The sequence below is a fragment of the Gallus gallus genome, chromosome 3 (assembly GCF_016699485.2).
Source record: "Gallus gallus isolate bGalGal1 chromosome 3, bGalGal1.mat.broiler.GRCg7b, whole genome shotgun sequence".
NCBI lineage: Eukaryota > Metazoa > Chordata > Aves > Galliformes > Phasianidae > Gallus > Gallus gallus.
The window spans coordinates 21,491,203-21,505,806 of record NC_052534.1 but is presented as its reverse complement, the minus strand read 5'-3'; the positions used below and the strand labels follow the sequence as shown (position 1 = coordinate 21,505,806).

The window sequence follows — 14,604 nt, the reverse complement described above, 5'->3', positions numbered from 1 at the left end:
ATCGCCTTCGTTTAAAAACTACACACAGTAAGAGTGTGTGGATACAGTGCTGATCAGTGAGATTTCACTGGGTATGGATGGCACACCCAGCAACGTGCAAGCCTCTGGCAGCACATCCTAAAAAACGATAGGATGCTTCATCTCACCTAACATACCCATAAAATTCAAACTAAGTTTGCACATATTCCCAAGCATCCTTCGCCACTGAGCTGCCTTACAAAATTCAAAGGCTATATAAAGAAAAATGACCAGACGTTTCTTGATGCAATACCAATTCACCCCAAGTTAAAAATAAGCTTGGATGTTGTGACATTTCAGTGGAAACCTGAATAGACAGTCTTCTTGCACAACACTGCTGATTTCTATGAAGTTAACTGAAGGACAAAAGGCTACCGGAAGGGGAGGGGAGGAAGAAGAGGAATATTTTATGTATTTCTGTTAGTGGAAACACACATCACAGACACTGCTAGCTGGAAATATCACTTGCTGTAGAAATTTTTAATATTCATTGGAAAAGCAGCTGAACATTCCAAGCACAAAGTTCAGCTCATCACCTCGCTTGGCCAAAAGCAGCCACTAAAGATTTGTAAGTTCATAGCTGATACACTGCACTGGGAATCAACTGGTTTTCTTTATACTTCATTTTATCATTTATTTGGGCAGTGTTCCCAGATGCATTTTTCTTTTTCTACCCATAGATTGAAAGGAGGGTGGCAGAACCAGGCCTGGCTGCCCTAGATAAGGGCGGCAGACATCCATTCCCACTTCTTGCGAACCCCATGCAGACCGACTGCCCTGCACTCTTACCTCTGAAAGGCACTCTGTCACTTAGTAGCTCTTAGTCCACACTGCTTGCTCTCCTTATTTCCTAAGACATTTGCCTTATGTTGGTCATTTTAGATGGGACCTCTTGAAAGAGATATGCCTATTTCTATTAAGATAAAAAATATTTAAATACTTTAATAGCAGACATGCAAAATCCTGCAGCGCTTGGTGAAGATGTATGCATTTGTGCAACACTGGGGATTTTCAACCAGAACACACACACACAAACAAACCAGAATTCACTGTGTGACAAACTGTCCCAGTCACACGTTCCACAGCTTTGCAGTTCCAGTCCGTCTCACATCCTGTCCTCTCTTATGTTAGAAGCTTTGTAGCCCCGCGATTAATAGCAGTCCTAAGTTCAAAGGCAGTAAATAGAACTACTTCAATTACTCCAGCCAAAATTTAACACAGATGTCTTCTACAGTACTAATACACTAACTGTTCAGTCACCATGTATTGCACGACTAAGACAGACATTATCGAGACCTTTGATCTTTCTTAATTGATTTAATTTACGTTGTATAAAAACAGAAGTTTGTATATACAAAAGTGATAGGAAATATTTACATACGATTAAATACACAAAGTCGTAGTACAGGTGCTCACCTTCACAAAATAAATGATGCTACAATCTGTCACGCATTTCCTTGAAAACTGTCAGTCTCTAGACATCAAGCTGCACCTGCCTTCTCACTACACTACATTCCATTAGCAAAGCTTCCAAAACATCCTCCATCCACTGCGGGAGGGAATACATTACATATTAGTTAGACACCAGTACTTACTGTAAGCGTATGCAGTCATAAGCTGGAAAAAGTTCTCAGTGGCTAAGGCACAATGCTTAATTTAATACCACTATGTAAATGTCTAGGTACTACTGTGCTTATAAAAAAAAAAGCTAGCTCAACTTAATCCCATTTACTGTTAATCTATACTGTTTTGGATTTTTTTGTTTGTAAGTTTAGTCAAATGCCACAAACGCGTGGCCAAGCCGAGATCCTGTAATGTGTACATCTATTGTCCAGGAAACCCCCAGACTGCATAAATCAGTTACATAAACTGAAATATCAGACGGTAAAATGCAGATGGTCGAATCATTGCGCAGAAGAGCACACTGCAGGGAAATGCATGTAATTATTCGAATTCCAAGTTCAAATCAAGATGACTGTTAATGAGCCCTGCTCATCTAAAACATTACCTAAGAGGTGGAGCAGGACGGATCAATTTTAGATTTGCACATGGATTTTCTTAAAACTAAAACATTTGTACTAAAATTGGTGGGTTTAATATGCTCCAGTCTGGAAGTATTTTAAATTTATTTATTAAATATCCAAACTCAGTATAAATGAAGTATCGTTACGAGAACTGGACATTCTGTAACATCTTCAGAGATGTGCCTGCTCTGTATGAGCACTTAGTGGTTTACAAAAGGAGTGCCCACACACATAAAGCATTTGCGCAGCTCTGAGAAGCATGAAGACTGAGGGTAATAAAAGCTGTAATAAAAGGGCAGAAGAAGAGAGTTAGTCAGGTATCAGGTGTGACTGGTACATATAGGCTTTCATATACCACCAGTGTAACAGTAAGAAGAGAAATACTTAGAAGAATCAAAAGACTACACAATCAAGGAAGCTCTCTTGTATAGCACTGAATTAGAGAGTAGAATAAGTTTGTTTTGTTGTTTAAAAAAAACCAAAAACTGAATACACTGAACAGGAATGTTTCTGAATTTCCAATCTTGAAATACTAAATGAGAAATCTACGTGCTGAGGGTAATTTTTCTCCGTCGAAGTGGGTAGTATCTTCTCTGTGGTGTATCTGCAGCTTTTTTTCTTTTGAACAAGGTGTAAGGATTGTTAGTGCTATCAGCGTCTGTTGGTGTGACTTCTGCTGGTGATACAAAATTTTGGACACTATTTTCCTCCTTTGCATTACAACCAGCAAAGACTTCTTGACGCAGCTTGCACAGTTCCAAGGTTGGTTGCCAAGTTAACGCTTGGGAAAAACCTTCTGCTCTTTCTATTAACGCTGGGAGAGACTGCAAAAACAAATCAAGTATCTCAAGTTACACGGGAAAAGCAATGGCTACAATGAGGGAGATATGTTAATTAGATTCTGAGGGGCACAAAAGCTTCTGTGTCTGCAGAGATGATCCTCAGGAAGGCAGGTGAAGGCTGGGAACTCAGCTACCAGCCTAACAGTGACAAGGGTCTGCACTCAGAGTGCAAGTGTACACTAAGTTAAATGTTCCTTAATTCCATTTCTAGACTGAATCAATATCACAGGGACACAGTTCAGTTCATGTGTAAACTGATGCTATAGTAACAGATCATAGAATGGCCTGGGTTGAAAAGGAACACAATGATAGAGTTTCAACCCCCCTGCTATGTGCAGGGTCACCAACCACTAGAGCAGGCTGCCCAGAGCCACATCCAGCCTGGCCTTGAATGCATCTCGGGAGGGGCATCCACAACATCCTTAGGCAACCTGTTCCAGTGCTTCAGCACCCTCTGAGTGAAAAGCTTCCTCCTAAATGTCCTGCGCAACACAAAGTTATACCAGTCTTCAGAAGATATTTTTCAGATGCTGCAGATTTTAAAATCTCTGTAAGAAATATTTCCTGAAGTCAGAGGGCATTCTTCCTTCCTACTACAATTGAGGGAGAATTCTTCACAGATGTTAAGTTCAGTAATACAAACCTAGAAATGTACTTGCTTCCAAACTACACAGAGGCTTTTTTGTACAAATCTACAACCAAGATAAATTACAACCCTTATTTCATGAAATTATCAAAACAAGAAAATGAAACAAAAAAAAATCCCCTTGGAGCACACGTAGATCTCACCTTCATTGCCTCACCAATCTGCTCGGATGCCATTTCGGTCACCTGCTTCAGATCTGCAACGTAAGCATCTAAGAAAAATATAAAGCTCCAATAAGCTTTGATACATAACTCCTCCCCTCCTTCCCTGATACTTGCTACTGACTTCTTAACACTGGGCATGAAAAGCAGTACAGTCCCTCTGTAAAATTAAACATACAACATATCCCTTCAATTAGTGTTGGTGATGACAGCTGATGTGCTTCATCTTACTCTTATTACTCCTGATCATGCAAAACGCAGTAGTGCACAGAGGTTTCAACTATTGCAAGCCACAGAGTTCTTTGCTAGAAATCCTACAGCTCGTCCAAAACATGAGACACAGAGACAGTATGTATATAAAGGAGGAGGTTAAAGATAAGTAGATCTGTTTTTCAATCTTTCAAATTCATATTACGTTGTGGGGAAAAAAAAATCCAAAGGATACACATAACTGTGGAGAAAATTACATGAAGGAAAATAATTTAATGGAGGGGGGAAATCATCAATCTTACAACTTCAGCCTGATAGCAACAACTCAGCTTTTATTAAAAACAAAACCAAAAAAAGCTACTTTTCATTCTGGCTTACTTTCCAAGCAGGAATAAAAAAAAGAACCAAGGCACTTATTTGGTTGGGTTAACAACAAAAAGCAAGAAAAAGAAGCTTTCAGGAAGACTGAGGCAGACAGCAGTGCAGAATACTGGGGGAAGATATTTGACTGCAGTAGCAATATGATCAACAACACAATGCAGATTTTTGATGACTGATTTACAAACAATAATAATCCTTCTGTTCAGGAGTTAAAGTTCTAAAGTTACTATAAAGCAGTTTTGCACGCTCTCTGCCATTATCCTGCTTGAGGCACTATGCCATCAACCAAAACTTAAAATCAGCAGCTAAGCAAGTGTGCATCTGGGAACTAAGTTGTCTCACCTACCACTAGTATTTGTCTGTAGGGTGTCACCAGTGCCTGCAGAAGAATACATTAGATGGTGCACGCAGTCCTAAACCATTTCAGAGCAAAACACAGATCTGCTCTGAAGTCAATCTAATTGATGCTACTGAAGATAATTTAAGTCAATCACTGCATTCTAGTGCAGGGTGACAATGACCTCCTGCTGAAATGTAATGCGCAGCAAGAGATGGTGTTTTGTTAAATTGTCTGTGCCGTGTGCCAACGGTGCGTATCAAACTTGGCTTCGGAAGCATAGTCCGTATAGGGATATGGATGCTAAAAAGCATAATCATTCAGAATTTGGAAGAAGAAATATTCAAGTAGTAGCCTCTTCAAATACAACACAGACGTCTATGGTGGACATTCTCTAAAAGAACATGTCCATAAAAAGGAATTCTTACAGTAGAATATGGGGATTAGAAGACCACGAAGTTGTAAGGAGGGAGTTAAGTAAAGATAATTCCAGTGATTATTCCAGTTATACAGAAAGACCAACACACAATTAAATGAAATTTGCCTGCAGTTCAGCTTTACATGGACAGCAGTATATTCCTCAGTGTTCAAGGCTTTCCAAAACATAGGGAAATGAAAAGAGGAAATGAAAGGTATTGAGTAATCTAAACATTTTTTGTTTCTGGCCACTGTACTTGCTAAACTGGGATACATAAACTTCCCAAATACTACATAATACTAGTATTCAGCACAAACTCTATGCTGTCTTGACTGAGGCTTTGCCGTTACCTAACATGAAAAGGTAAAACCATAGTGCAAGCTCTTACTAGCTTGTGAGTACTTAATTCATATGAGAAGAGCATAGAATTGCACACTAGAAACCAAAAGAAAAGCAGACATGAAGTGACACTCTTTGCTGCTCCTGTTAGCTGCTTTGCTGCATAGGCTGGCACTTCTGGAAGCAACATCTCCTGTTTACAAAGAGGAAATGATGCCTAGAGTGAAGCCAGATCAGCAGAGTGAGAGCTGGAAGCCTGAGCCTTGTTTCTCAAACTTAATTTAACACCTCTGCTTGTTACCCCAGCTTTACAGCATGTGAAGTAATCCACAGAGAGTTCTCTTACCATGTTTGTCCAGTTAAAACAGCATTAGTACAAAGACTGCTCCAAAAGTAACGCATCCTATTTTGTGATGTAAGCCCGCACAGAGGCAGATTTTGGTGGTATGGCAGTAGAGACTGAACCTTCCCACCAATATCCCATTACACGTCATTGCTATGAGACAGATGGCAGCAGAAGAGCAGTCTGACAAAATGGCACCTCACATGCAAGTGCCAAGCAAACGGGGTGTCACTGAATTCCTCCATGCAGAAAAAATGGCATCCATTGACATTCATCAGTGTTTACTAAATGCTGATGGAGACCAGACAGTGGATGTGAGCACAGTGAGGAAGTGCGTGGTGCATTTCAGCAGTGGTGACACCAACATGAAATACAAGCCATGTTCTGGACAGCCATGCACAGCTGTTACACCATGAAATGAAGAGTGCTTAGATCAGCTCATCCACACAAATTGGCAGATTATAACTGGAGAACTGTGTTCGGAGCTGAATATCTGCTTCAGTGCATTAGATATGATGGTGGCAACATTGGAATATCACAAAGTCTGCACCAAGTGGGTGTCATGAATGCCTACACAGGAACACTGTATGCAAGTTTGTCGGAACCTACTGAATCAGTGCAAGTCTGAAGGTGACAGTTTCCAGGGTGACATCATTACCAGTGACATCATGTCATCACTGTGAGTCGGAGTCAAAACCTCAATCTATGGAGCAGACTTCCCCATCAAAGAAAAAGGTTAAGATGCAGCCCTCAGTGGGTAGAGTGATGAGCACTGTCTTTTGAGACAGGAAAGTAGTGATCCTTCTGGATTTCCTGGAACCCGGACAAACCATCAACTCTGACCACTACATCCTGATGCTGACTAAGCCAAAGGCTTGAACTTCCAGAGCTGGGCCAGGTAGGAGAGCAACCTTTCTCTCTCAACACAATGAAGCCACGCCCCATATCAGCCTGGAGACCATGGAGCACATTGCCAATCTTAGCTGGACTGTCCTACCACACACACCATATAGTTCAGATTTGGTGCCTTCTGCCTTCTGTCTATTTGGGCCAGTGAAAGATGGATTGCAAGGGCACCATTTTCCTAGCAATGACACTGTCATAGTAGCTGCGAAACAGTGGGTTACTTCCATGGGTGCAAATTTTTACCAGTGTGCATTCAAGCTCTTGTTTATCACTGCTAAAATGCTAACAGTGGTGACTGTTGAAAAATACTGTTTTTTAGCTAAGAATTTGCTCTATCAAAAAGAGCTGATGTGCTCTTCATATCTGTTATAGTTTGCATGGAAACAAATATGAGGCATTACTTTTGGAGCGACCTACATAAATTGTCATTTTTCAATACATAAAAACAGGCAAGGCATTTCTTTAGGCCAGCTACAGAAAATACACCTCCCATTCTACTATTGCAAAATACACATCACCTTATACAAATGCCTCAGAACAAGGAATAACCTTTCAGAAGCATGCAGCAAACTTAGGACATCTTTCACAGTTCTACATAAGCAGAATAAAATTTGATACATGCTTTACAAGTGAGGAGAGTCAACCCTATCAGCAGTGAGTACCACAGGACAGCTTTCAATTCCCTGAGGAAGCCGCCTGATTAGGAAGAGAGACTGAAGCATTTCTAGTATTTATATAGGAAGGAACACAAGAATGGCCAAAGTATAATGTCAGCGGTCCATCTAGTTCCGCATCTTGCCTCTACCAGTGGTGAAGAAAAGAGGCGAGAATAGAGGGTGAATAGAGGTAAGAGGAAGAGTAAATATTTGACAGTTTCTTCCCCGTGCCCTCATAATAGCATCTCCTGCCTTTAAGCACAGCATATAACAGTAGAGGGCACTCAGAATAAGAGATATGCATACAGGTTAATAAACTAATGCAGCAATACTTCAATTATAACAAACTTCTAGCTAGTTTAGTTAATTTAGTCAATAAAGCTAAAGAAATTTAAAGAAATACAACTTCTCAGACGTTTGTTGCTAGGCAGTAAGGAAGGCAGTGTTCCCCTGGTACTGCTGCCCTCCTCTAAGAAATCATTACCTTGAGAGGGCTGTGATTTAATCTCTTCTGGCGTTACGACAGGCTGGTAGAGCTTCTGCAAATTCAAAACAGAAAAAAACTGAAACACTCCCTTGCTTTAACAGATATCTAATGCATACAGAGCAGTAAGAACAATGGAGAAAGGTTAATAGAAGGAGATGGTGGTGGAATTATTTAGATAGAATGTATTAGATGTTTAGTTTATAGATACTCAACTTCTAAAAAGAATGTTCTGATTAACACAGTTAAGTTCACTGAGAACATGTCTCCAGAATCTGCTTTAGTTTATGGAATTCTAATTATTAAAGCATGAGAATTTCTAAATTAAAATCCAGCAGTTTTGGAAGAACCATTACCATCTGCTGAACAACTGAGAAAAAAGAACAGCTCTGACTCCTAAGGAAGCATTCACAAAAACAGAAGAAGGTCAGCTGCAGAATAAAGGAGTTTGAGAAGCATCCTAAATAAGTCATCTACTTTAGGATTCAGGTGGAAAATAGCTCTCCTTTTCCAAACGATCAAAAGGTCTTGTTAAATCATGGTGTTATGCAATAGCAAATCTGCATAGAATCGCAGAATATCCTGAGTTGGAAGGGACCTACATGGATCACGGAGCCCAGCTCCTGGCTCCACACAGGACCACCCAAAATTCAAACCCTATGTTCGGACAACGCTCTCAGACAATGAGATAAGCATGGGTCACACTTCTCTCTCCTACTGCATACAGTATTTGTACACAGCACTCAGATACGCCCAAGACTTCTCTCTTCCAGGCTGAACAATCCCATCACACCAATGACTCACCGCTGGACTTGCTCCAATTTTTGCACATCTTCCTCACACTGAGAAACCCAGAGCCGGACTCAGTACTTCCGATGCGTCCACCCAGGGCTGAGAAGAGGGAAAGAATCACGCCCTCGGCCTGCTGGTAGCGCTCTTCCTAACACAGCTCAAGAGGCTGTTGGCCTCCTTTGCCACAAGGGTGCGTTTCTGGCTCACGGTCAGCTCATCAGACAGGACCTGTTCGGCAAAGCTGCTTTCCAGCTGTGGGGAAGCCTGGCCTGGCGCACGTGGCTATTTCTCTTCCCAGCACTGTATTCTGCTGAACTTCATGAGTTTCCTGTCAGCCCATTTCCGCAGCATATCCAGGTCCCTCTGAATAGCAGCACAACCATGCAATGCATCAGTCACTCTTGGTTTTGTGCTGTCTGCAAACTTGCTGAGGGTACACTCCGTCCTATCATACTGATGTATGATACATACACTGATGAAGATGTTAAGCAGTACTGGTCCCAGCATCAGCCTCTGGGGTACATTTGCCTCCAGGTAGACTTCACACTGCTGATCACAACTCCTGAAGTCTACAGTTTGGTCAGTTTGTAATCTACCTCATTGTATAGTTACCTAGTGCCTTTGCAATAACGTGCAAGGGCACTAGGTAACTATATGATGCAATGACATCACTTGTGGGCACATCCCATCAAGACTCATAGACTCAATGCATGCCCTGTTTCTTTAAATGTCCCTAACTTGACACTCTTCTACCATTCCCTCAAACTACATCTTCCTTGTTTGACTGTTTCTCACAGGTCTTGGGAGCCTATGGTTCCTGAAGGCAAATCTTAGCAGGAAAAGACAAAGGCAAAGAAGGGACTAAGTTTCTTGGCCTTTTCCATGTGCTTTGTCATCAGTCCCATTCAGAAAGGGAGAGCATTTTCCCTAGTCCTCCTCTTCTTCTTTCTTCATCTAAACTGTTTATAAATGTGCTCACATAGAAATGGCTCAAATAATGTACGATAGTCCAGATATCCCTGTCTTTTACTCCTAAAGATTCAGATGTTTTTTTTCCTCCAAAATCATATAATAAAGCAGCTATCATTAAGCCATTAACCTGCCAGAAAACCAAGAATGTATTCAAAAGCTGCATGTTTAAAAAACGTACTTCAGGAGGTGGGGAGGAGGTCACAGCTTTTTAGGATAGCAAAGTGAATAAGAGAAAGAAAACTGACTCCAAATTGCAAGTAAGCAAAAAGGAGTCCTAATGTAACTGCAGAAAAGCAACTTAGCAACTAGGACCATGACTGGGCTGCCTAATGCCAATGATTACTTTACACTCAGTGTCAAAAAAAAAAAAAGAAATCAATGAACCTATTCACAATCCACACTGCCTTTTTTCTTTCTTTACTGAAAGTACTCAATGTAGTTATTAGCTCAACAGAAGTACTTGGGAAGAACATAGACATCTTTTAAAAAGCCAAATATCGCATGTGGTAATATATCTACCTGCATGTATCGTAACACTTAGTACTTCAACCAGCCTTCAGATAAGAACTTTAGAAACCCGAATTTTACAAGATAAATAGGGGTTAAACTGACTTGTAAAGCACAAATCATCATGTGGGAAAAACGTGCCTCAGTAATTTGCTGAACTGTAACACAGGCCCAATTCATTTGTAGTCACTGCAATTTGTAATAACCCTTATTTTACTGAAGAACAAATTAATGCAAATTCACGCAAGGAAAAAAATTTCATTATATGACAGAATCAAATGCAACTGTGGGAAGAAACTTAAAGGTCAACATTTGATGATTTGTTCCTTCAAATTACACACACCAGCAACTATAAGCAAAGCTTTTCTGAACATCGGTGTTACTCACCAACATCTCTTGCTCTGCTTTCATGGTCTGGATAGCATGCACCAGTATTTTCTTAGGCCACTGCTTACGCTTTGTTGCTGTCTCTACTATCAGTTCATCAAGCTGGTCTTCAAGGATTTTGATGTTGGCACCTAAGCATGGCAAGCATGCAACAAAGTTATTGTAACGATACTCCTACCTACAACGTTTCTTTTCCTTGAGACAAAGTTGTAGGGAAAAAAATAGCTTTAGATCTGAAATAAGAAATCAAACATGATATGGTTAGGTTGTGGTTGGACTTAATGATCTTGAAGGTCTTTCCCAACTTGAACCATTCTATGATTCTCAATGAAGATAAATATATCTGTCCAGGCTCTCCTAGGGGGAAAAAAAAAAGAATGGCCAGCGCTCTAAGCACTCTGCATCCAAGACAAAAATCTCACAAAGAAATGGTTACCTTTTAGCTAACTTGTTTTTCAAGTGAAGGAAACAATGCAAGATACTGCTAGAAAAGTGATTTGATCTGTTTAATTTTGTGTAATTTACAAGCATTGAACAAGATGCAGCTGTCCAAGCGGTAATCTGAAGCCTGACTTTGTATCATATACAACACAGACATACATTTTTGATAACACACACCATCACCTTAACGAAACCTTGTTCCCAGAAATACTCTGCATGCATCTCACGGGGAGATGGAAAAGCAAAATTATGTCTGCTTTCAAAATTTGATGCCAAAGACACCGCATCTGATAGGAGCCAACTTCTACAGCCTTCTTTTCCATTCATATCAGGTTAAATGTGTAGAACGCGACTGAAGTATTTTGACTTCTGCTACTGTACTACAAGTACTCAGCTTCTCCAAGACTGCAGTTAAACCTGACAATTTTCAAAGCTTAATACACTGTTTTATGAGTGTTTTCAGCATCTGGACAAATAAATGCCTGCACTGTCCTGATGTCACAAGCCATCATTACAGATGATGTTGAGTTATGAGCTATGGAAGTTAAGTTATGGAAGAAAACAGAATTAACAGCTCAATGTTGTATTCTAACCGTGCATATCTGAGAGAGAGCGCATATTTCTATTTTCTTCCATTTGCACACCCATATTTCTTTTTTTCCATCAGTGGAAACTTAAAACCTCAACAATGGTCTTGCTTTATAATTTTTACATTTAATTCTGAAAATGTCTTAGAATTTACATTCACAGTTTCCAGTAATCTTGAATGTAGCTTGCAAGTCATGCATTATTGTCAATCTAGTGGTAACAAATGGATTTTGAGCACCCTCTCTTGGTCAAGCTGTGCAGAATCAGGTGATTATAAACCTCAGAAAGTTAGAACCAAAACAACAAGTTTTGAGAGTTGGTGGGAGTCTATTTTTTTAGGCTTGCCATTAAAAAGCATATGGGAGCTTTGGCATTCTAGATCTCCATCTACAGCTGCAGAAGCTTCCAGACAAAAACCAGGGTGCTATTACTACATTGTCAACTCAATATATCTGTGTTTTTGGCTTCACAGAAATGCAAAAATGATCCAGTTGCAGGCAAAGAAAATCTATCACTAACATAGGCAAGCAAACAGATTGTACAGAAATTGTCTTTGGACTCCAGATTACCAAGAATCTTCACTGTTCTATTCAAAAGACAATAATTACACAGTATATATTACCTCTAAATATATGATTACATAGCAATAATAAGCACTTGCTTTGTATATTAAATGGTAGCAACAGACATACTATTTGGTCTCATGAAAGAGATGAGCTGTTGGCCAATGTCACCCATACAAAATCACTCAGCCTGAAAGGGTTCTCAGGTCTCTTCTAACTCAAGCTTCATGCTCACAGTGAGGTCTAGTGGGAGGTATCTGGGCCCAGGACAGGGGGTTGGAACTAGAGAGTGTTAAGTCCCTTATGAGCCAAACCATTTTGTGGTTCCAAATAATCACTTATCTGGACCTGCTGACCAGACTTCTGTTGAAAGAGTATGCTAGAGTGGCTCACTGCTCATCTGGATCCCTGTCATACTGTACCACCACAGGAGGTAACCTCTCCCCAAGTTTTGGGTTTTGCTGTTTGTTGGGCTTGGCATCTGGAGTACATGATGTATGAGAAGCATACAGGAGTTTGTTCAGCCTAAAGAAGGCTACAGGAGAAATCTGTTACCCTTGTCTAGTTAAAGGGTGGTTCTAGAGAGGATGGAGGCAGGCTCTTCTCGGAGATGAGCACCTTAAGGACAAGAGGCAACAGATATGGTGCAGTAAAGGAAATTCCAGCAGCCACAAGGAAGAAAATTTCACCATCTGAACAATCAACCAGTAACTGCCCAGAGCAGAGCTGAAGCCTCCACACTTGGATCCATCATACTGCTTCATTCTAGCTTTAAAAATAGATCAACATGCCTCAGTCCAACAGATTTTCTATACTCCCTTTATTCTTATGAGAGAAGTTGTTGGAGTGGAACATGCTCTTTCCCAATCTGAATTAAAAATTATGTTTTGGAATAGAAACTTTCTAAGAGCTTTCTGCAGACTTTCTAGCAAGACAGCTGCCATTAAAAGTAGTTAAAACTTATTTTTTTCCCCATGTCAATATCAGATGTCGTGGCAGTTTCTAAACTACTTTTTTCTAGTAAGGAACAGATCCTTTAAGTTATTTAGGTCCCATAATAGCAATAGCTAAAATTGTGCCTAATTATCTGTAAGCATCTTGCCATAAGCATCAACCAGAACCACGCTCCTTCTAATAAGGCTGTCTTCCCTTTTATTGTCATAGATACATGTTGCTATAGATTTTAGTTGCTTTTCCTTACAAACACTGCTCTGCAAGAACCACGTTCCTGCTGTGCAGTACTTCAGCTTTTTATAGAGACGCAGTCAAGCTTGAGTTCCACCTCATCTGCTTCATGAGAGTCACTGTTGCCACAGCCACTAGAGGAAGAACTGCTCAATTAAAAATACCATGTTTAAAAAAAAAACAAAAAACAACAAGTATATAAATACAGGTAAAATGAATGAAAAACCATACATACTATTTGGTTCGGAGTCGGCTGATGTCTCTGCCCAGGGCTGCCCATTAATGGTAACATTCTCTCTCACTGCTGCCTCAAAGTTCTGCAAGAGATGCATAGGCTGGAAAAGTTATGCTTTAGGCACATATGTGCAACATCAGCACATACGACTCTTCCTGTATAACTGCCTGTCTTTGCAGGCAAGAATCACAGAATCCTTAAGACTGTGAAGCTCCAACCATCAACCTGGCCCTACCGAGCCCAGCACTATGCCACATCCCTCAGTGCCACGTTGACGTTTTTCCTAAATATCCCCAGAGAAGGGGACTCCACTGCTTCCCTGGAAGGCCCGTTCCAATGCATGACTGCTCTTTCTACGAATAATTTTTTTCCCGACATCCAATCTAAACCTCCTCAGCAAATTTAAGGCTGTTTCCTCGTGTCCTATCCCTGTCATTTGTGGCGTCACCGACCCCCTCCTCGCTGCAGCCTCCTTTCAGGCAGTTGTAGAGCAACGAGGTCTCCCTTCAGCCTCCCCTCCTCCAGACCAAACGGCCCCGTTTCCCTCAGCCACTCCCTAACTCCTGTTTTCTGGCCCTTCAGCAGCTTCTTTGCTCTCCTCGGAGCGCGTTCCGGACACTCCGTACCCTTCTTGCAGCGACAGCCCCGCACCGAGCACAGCACCCGGACCCCTGTGCCACCTCACCCCACCAATGCCGCTCGCCGACCGCCCGACCCGGCCGCAGCGGTTAGTCCCAGCCGCGCCGCGGGCCTCCCCGGGGCCGTACCCAGATCGCGTCATCCACTGCGGCGGCGGCGCCGCCCGGCTGCCCCTGCGCCAGGCCCCGCAGGAAGGGCGCGCACAGCCCCACCACCTCGTCCAGGCCGCGCCGCGAGCAGCACTGCACCCGCCAATCCTGCCGGGCGGGCGGCCCGGCCGCCATTTCCCGCCTCCTCCGAACCGAAAATGCCGGCCCGGAAGCACAACCCACCGCTCCCCCGCCCCTTCCCTCTCGAGGCCGAGGCCGGGCGTGGGGTGGCGGCATGGCGGCGGGGCCGGTGGACTGCCACTGCCACCTCTCCGCGCCCTGCTTCCAGCCGGTGAGGCGCCGCGGGGCGGGCGGGAGGGCAGGCAGGCGGGAGCCCGCAGCGGCGCGGCCCGGCGCTGAGGCGCTGCGTGTCTCTTGCAG

General features: G+C 42.1%; 2 protein-coding genes across 4 annotated transcripts in view; one reads left to right on the top strand and one right to left on the bottom strand.

The window, feature by feature from the left end:
- Nucleotides 1-1,315: 1,315 nt before the first annotated feature.
- Nucleotides 1,316-14,592, bottom strand: NSL1 (NSL1, MIS12 kinetochore complex component). 2 transcript variants are annotated; one of them, NM_001044646.2, is made up of 6 exons: nucleotides 14,203-14,592; nucleotides 13,436-13,517; nucleotides 10,424-10,554; nucleotides 7,766-7,820; nucleotides 3,674-3,741; nucleotides 1,316-2,866 (listed from the first exon to the last, which is right to left on the bottom strand). In NM_001044646.2, the coding sequence occupies exons 1-6, from the start codon at nucleotides 14,458-14,460 to the stop codon at nucleotides 2,588-2,590; spliced, it is 873 nt and encodes a 290-aa protein (NP_001038111.1). In that variant the 5' UTR covers nucleotides 14,461-14,592; the 3' UTR covers nucleotides 1,316-2,587. The 2 variants fall into 2 exon arrangements, with proteins under 2 accessions (NP_001038111.1, XP_025004437.1); XM_025148669.3 differs by having other exon boundaries at nucleotides 14,121-14,397.
- The window catches only part of TATDN3 (TatD DNase domain containing 3), a 29,921-nt gene continuing 29,746 nt past the window's right edge, over nucleotides 14,430-14,604 (top strand). For both annotated transcript variants that reach the window (XM_040697852.2, XM_040697851.2), the window contains exon 1: nucleotides 14,430-14,515. In XM_040697852.2, coding sequence (XP_040553786.1) covers nucleotides 14,459-14,515 — 57 coding nt within the window. In that variant the 5' untranslated portion in view covers nucleotides 14,430-14,458. The remainder of the gene's footprint in view (nucleotides 14,516-14,604) is intronic.

What these genes read in the sequence shown, in the direction of transcription:
- NSL1 (NM_001044646.2), bottom strand. Translation starts at nt 14,460, where the DNA reads ATGCCGCCACCCCACGCCCGGCCTCGGCCTCGAGAGGGAAGGGGCGGG. An exon ending in AGCCGACTCCGAACCAAATA is followed by an intron (nt 10,555 to 13,435) that starts GTATGTATGGTT and finishes TGCCATGCTTAG; the next exon opens with GTGCCAACATCAAAATCCTT. An exon ending in AAGCAGAGCAAGAGATGTTG is followed by an intron (nt 7,821 to 10,423) that starts GTGAGTAACACC and finishes TTGAATTTGCAG; the next exon opens with AAGCTCTACCAGCCTGTCGT.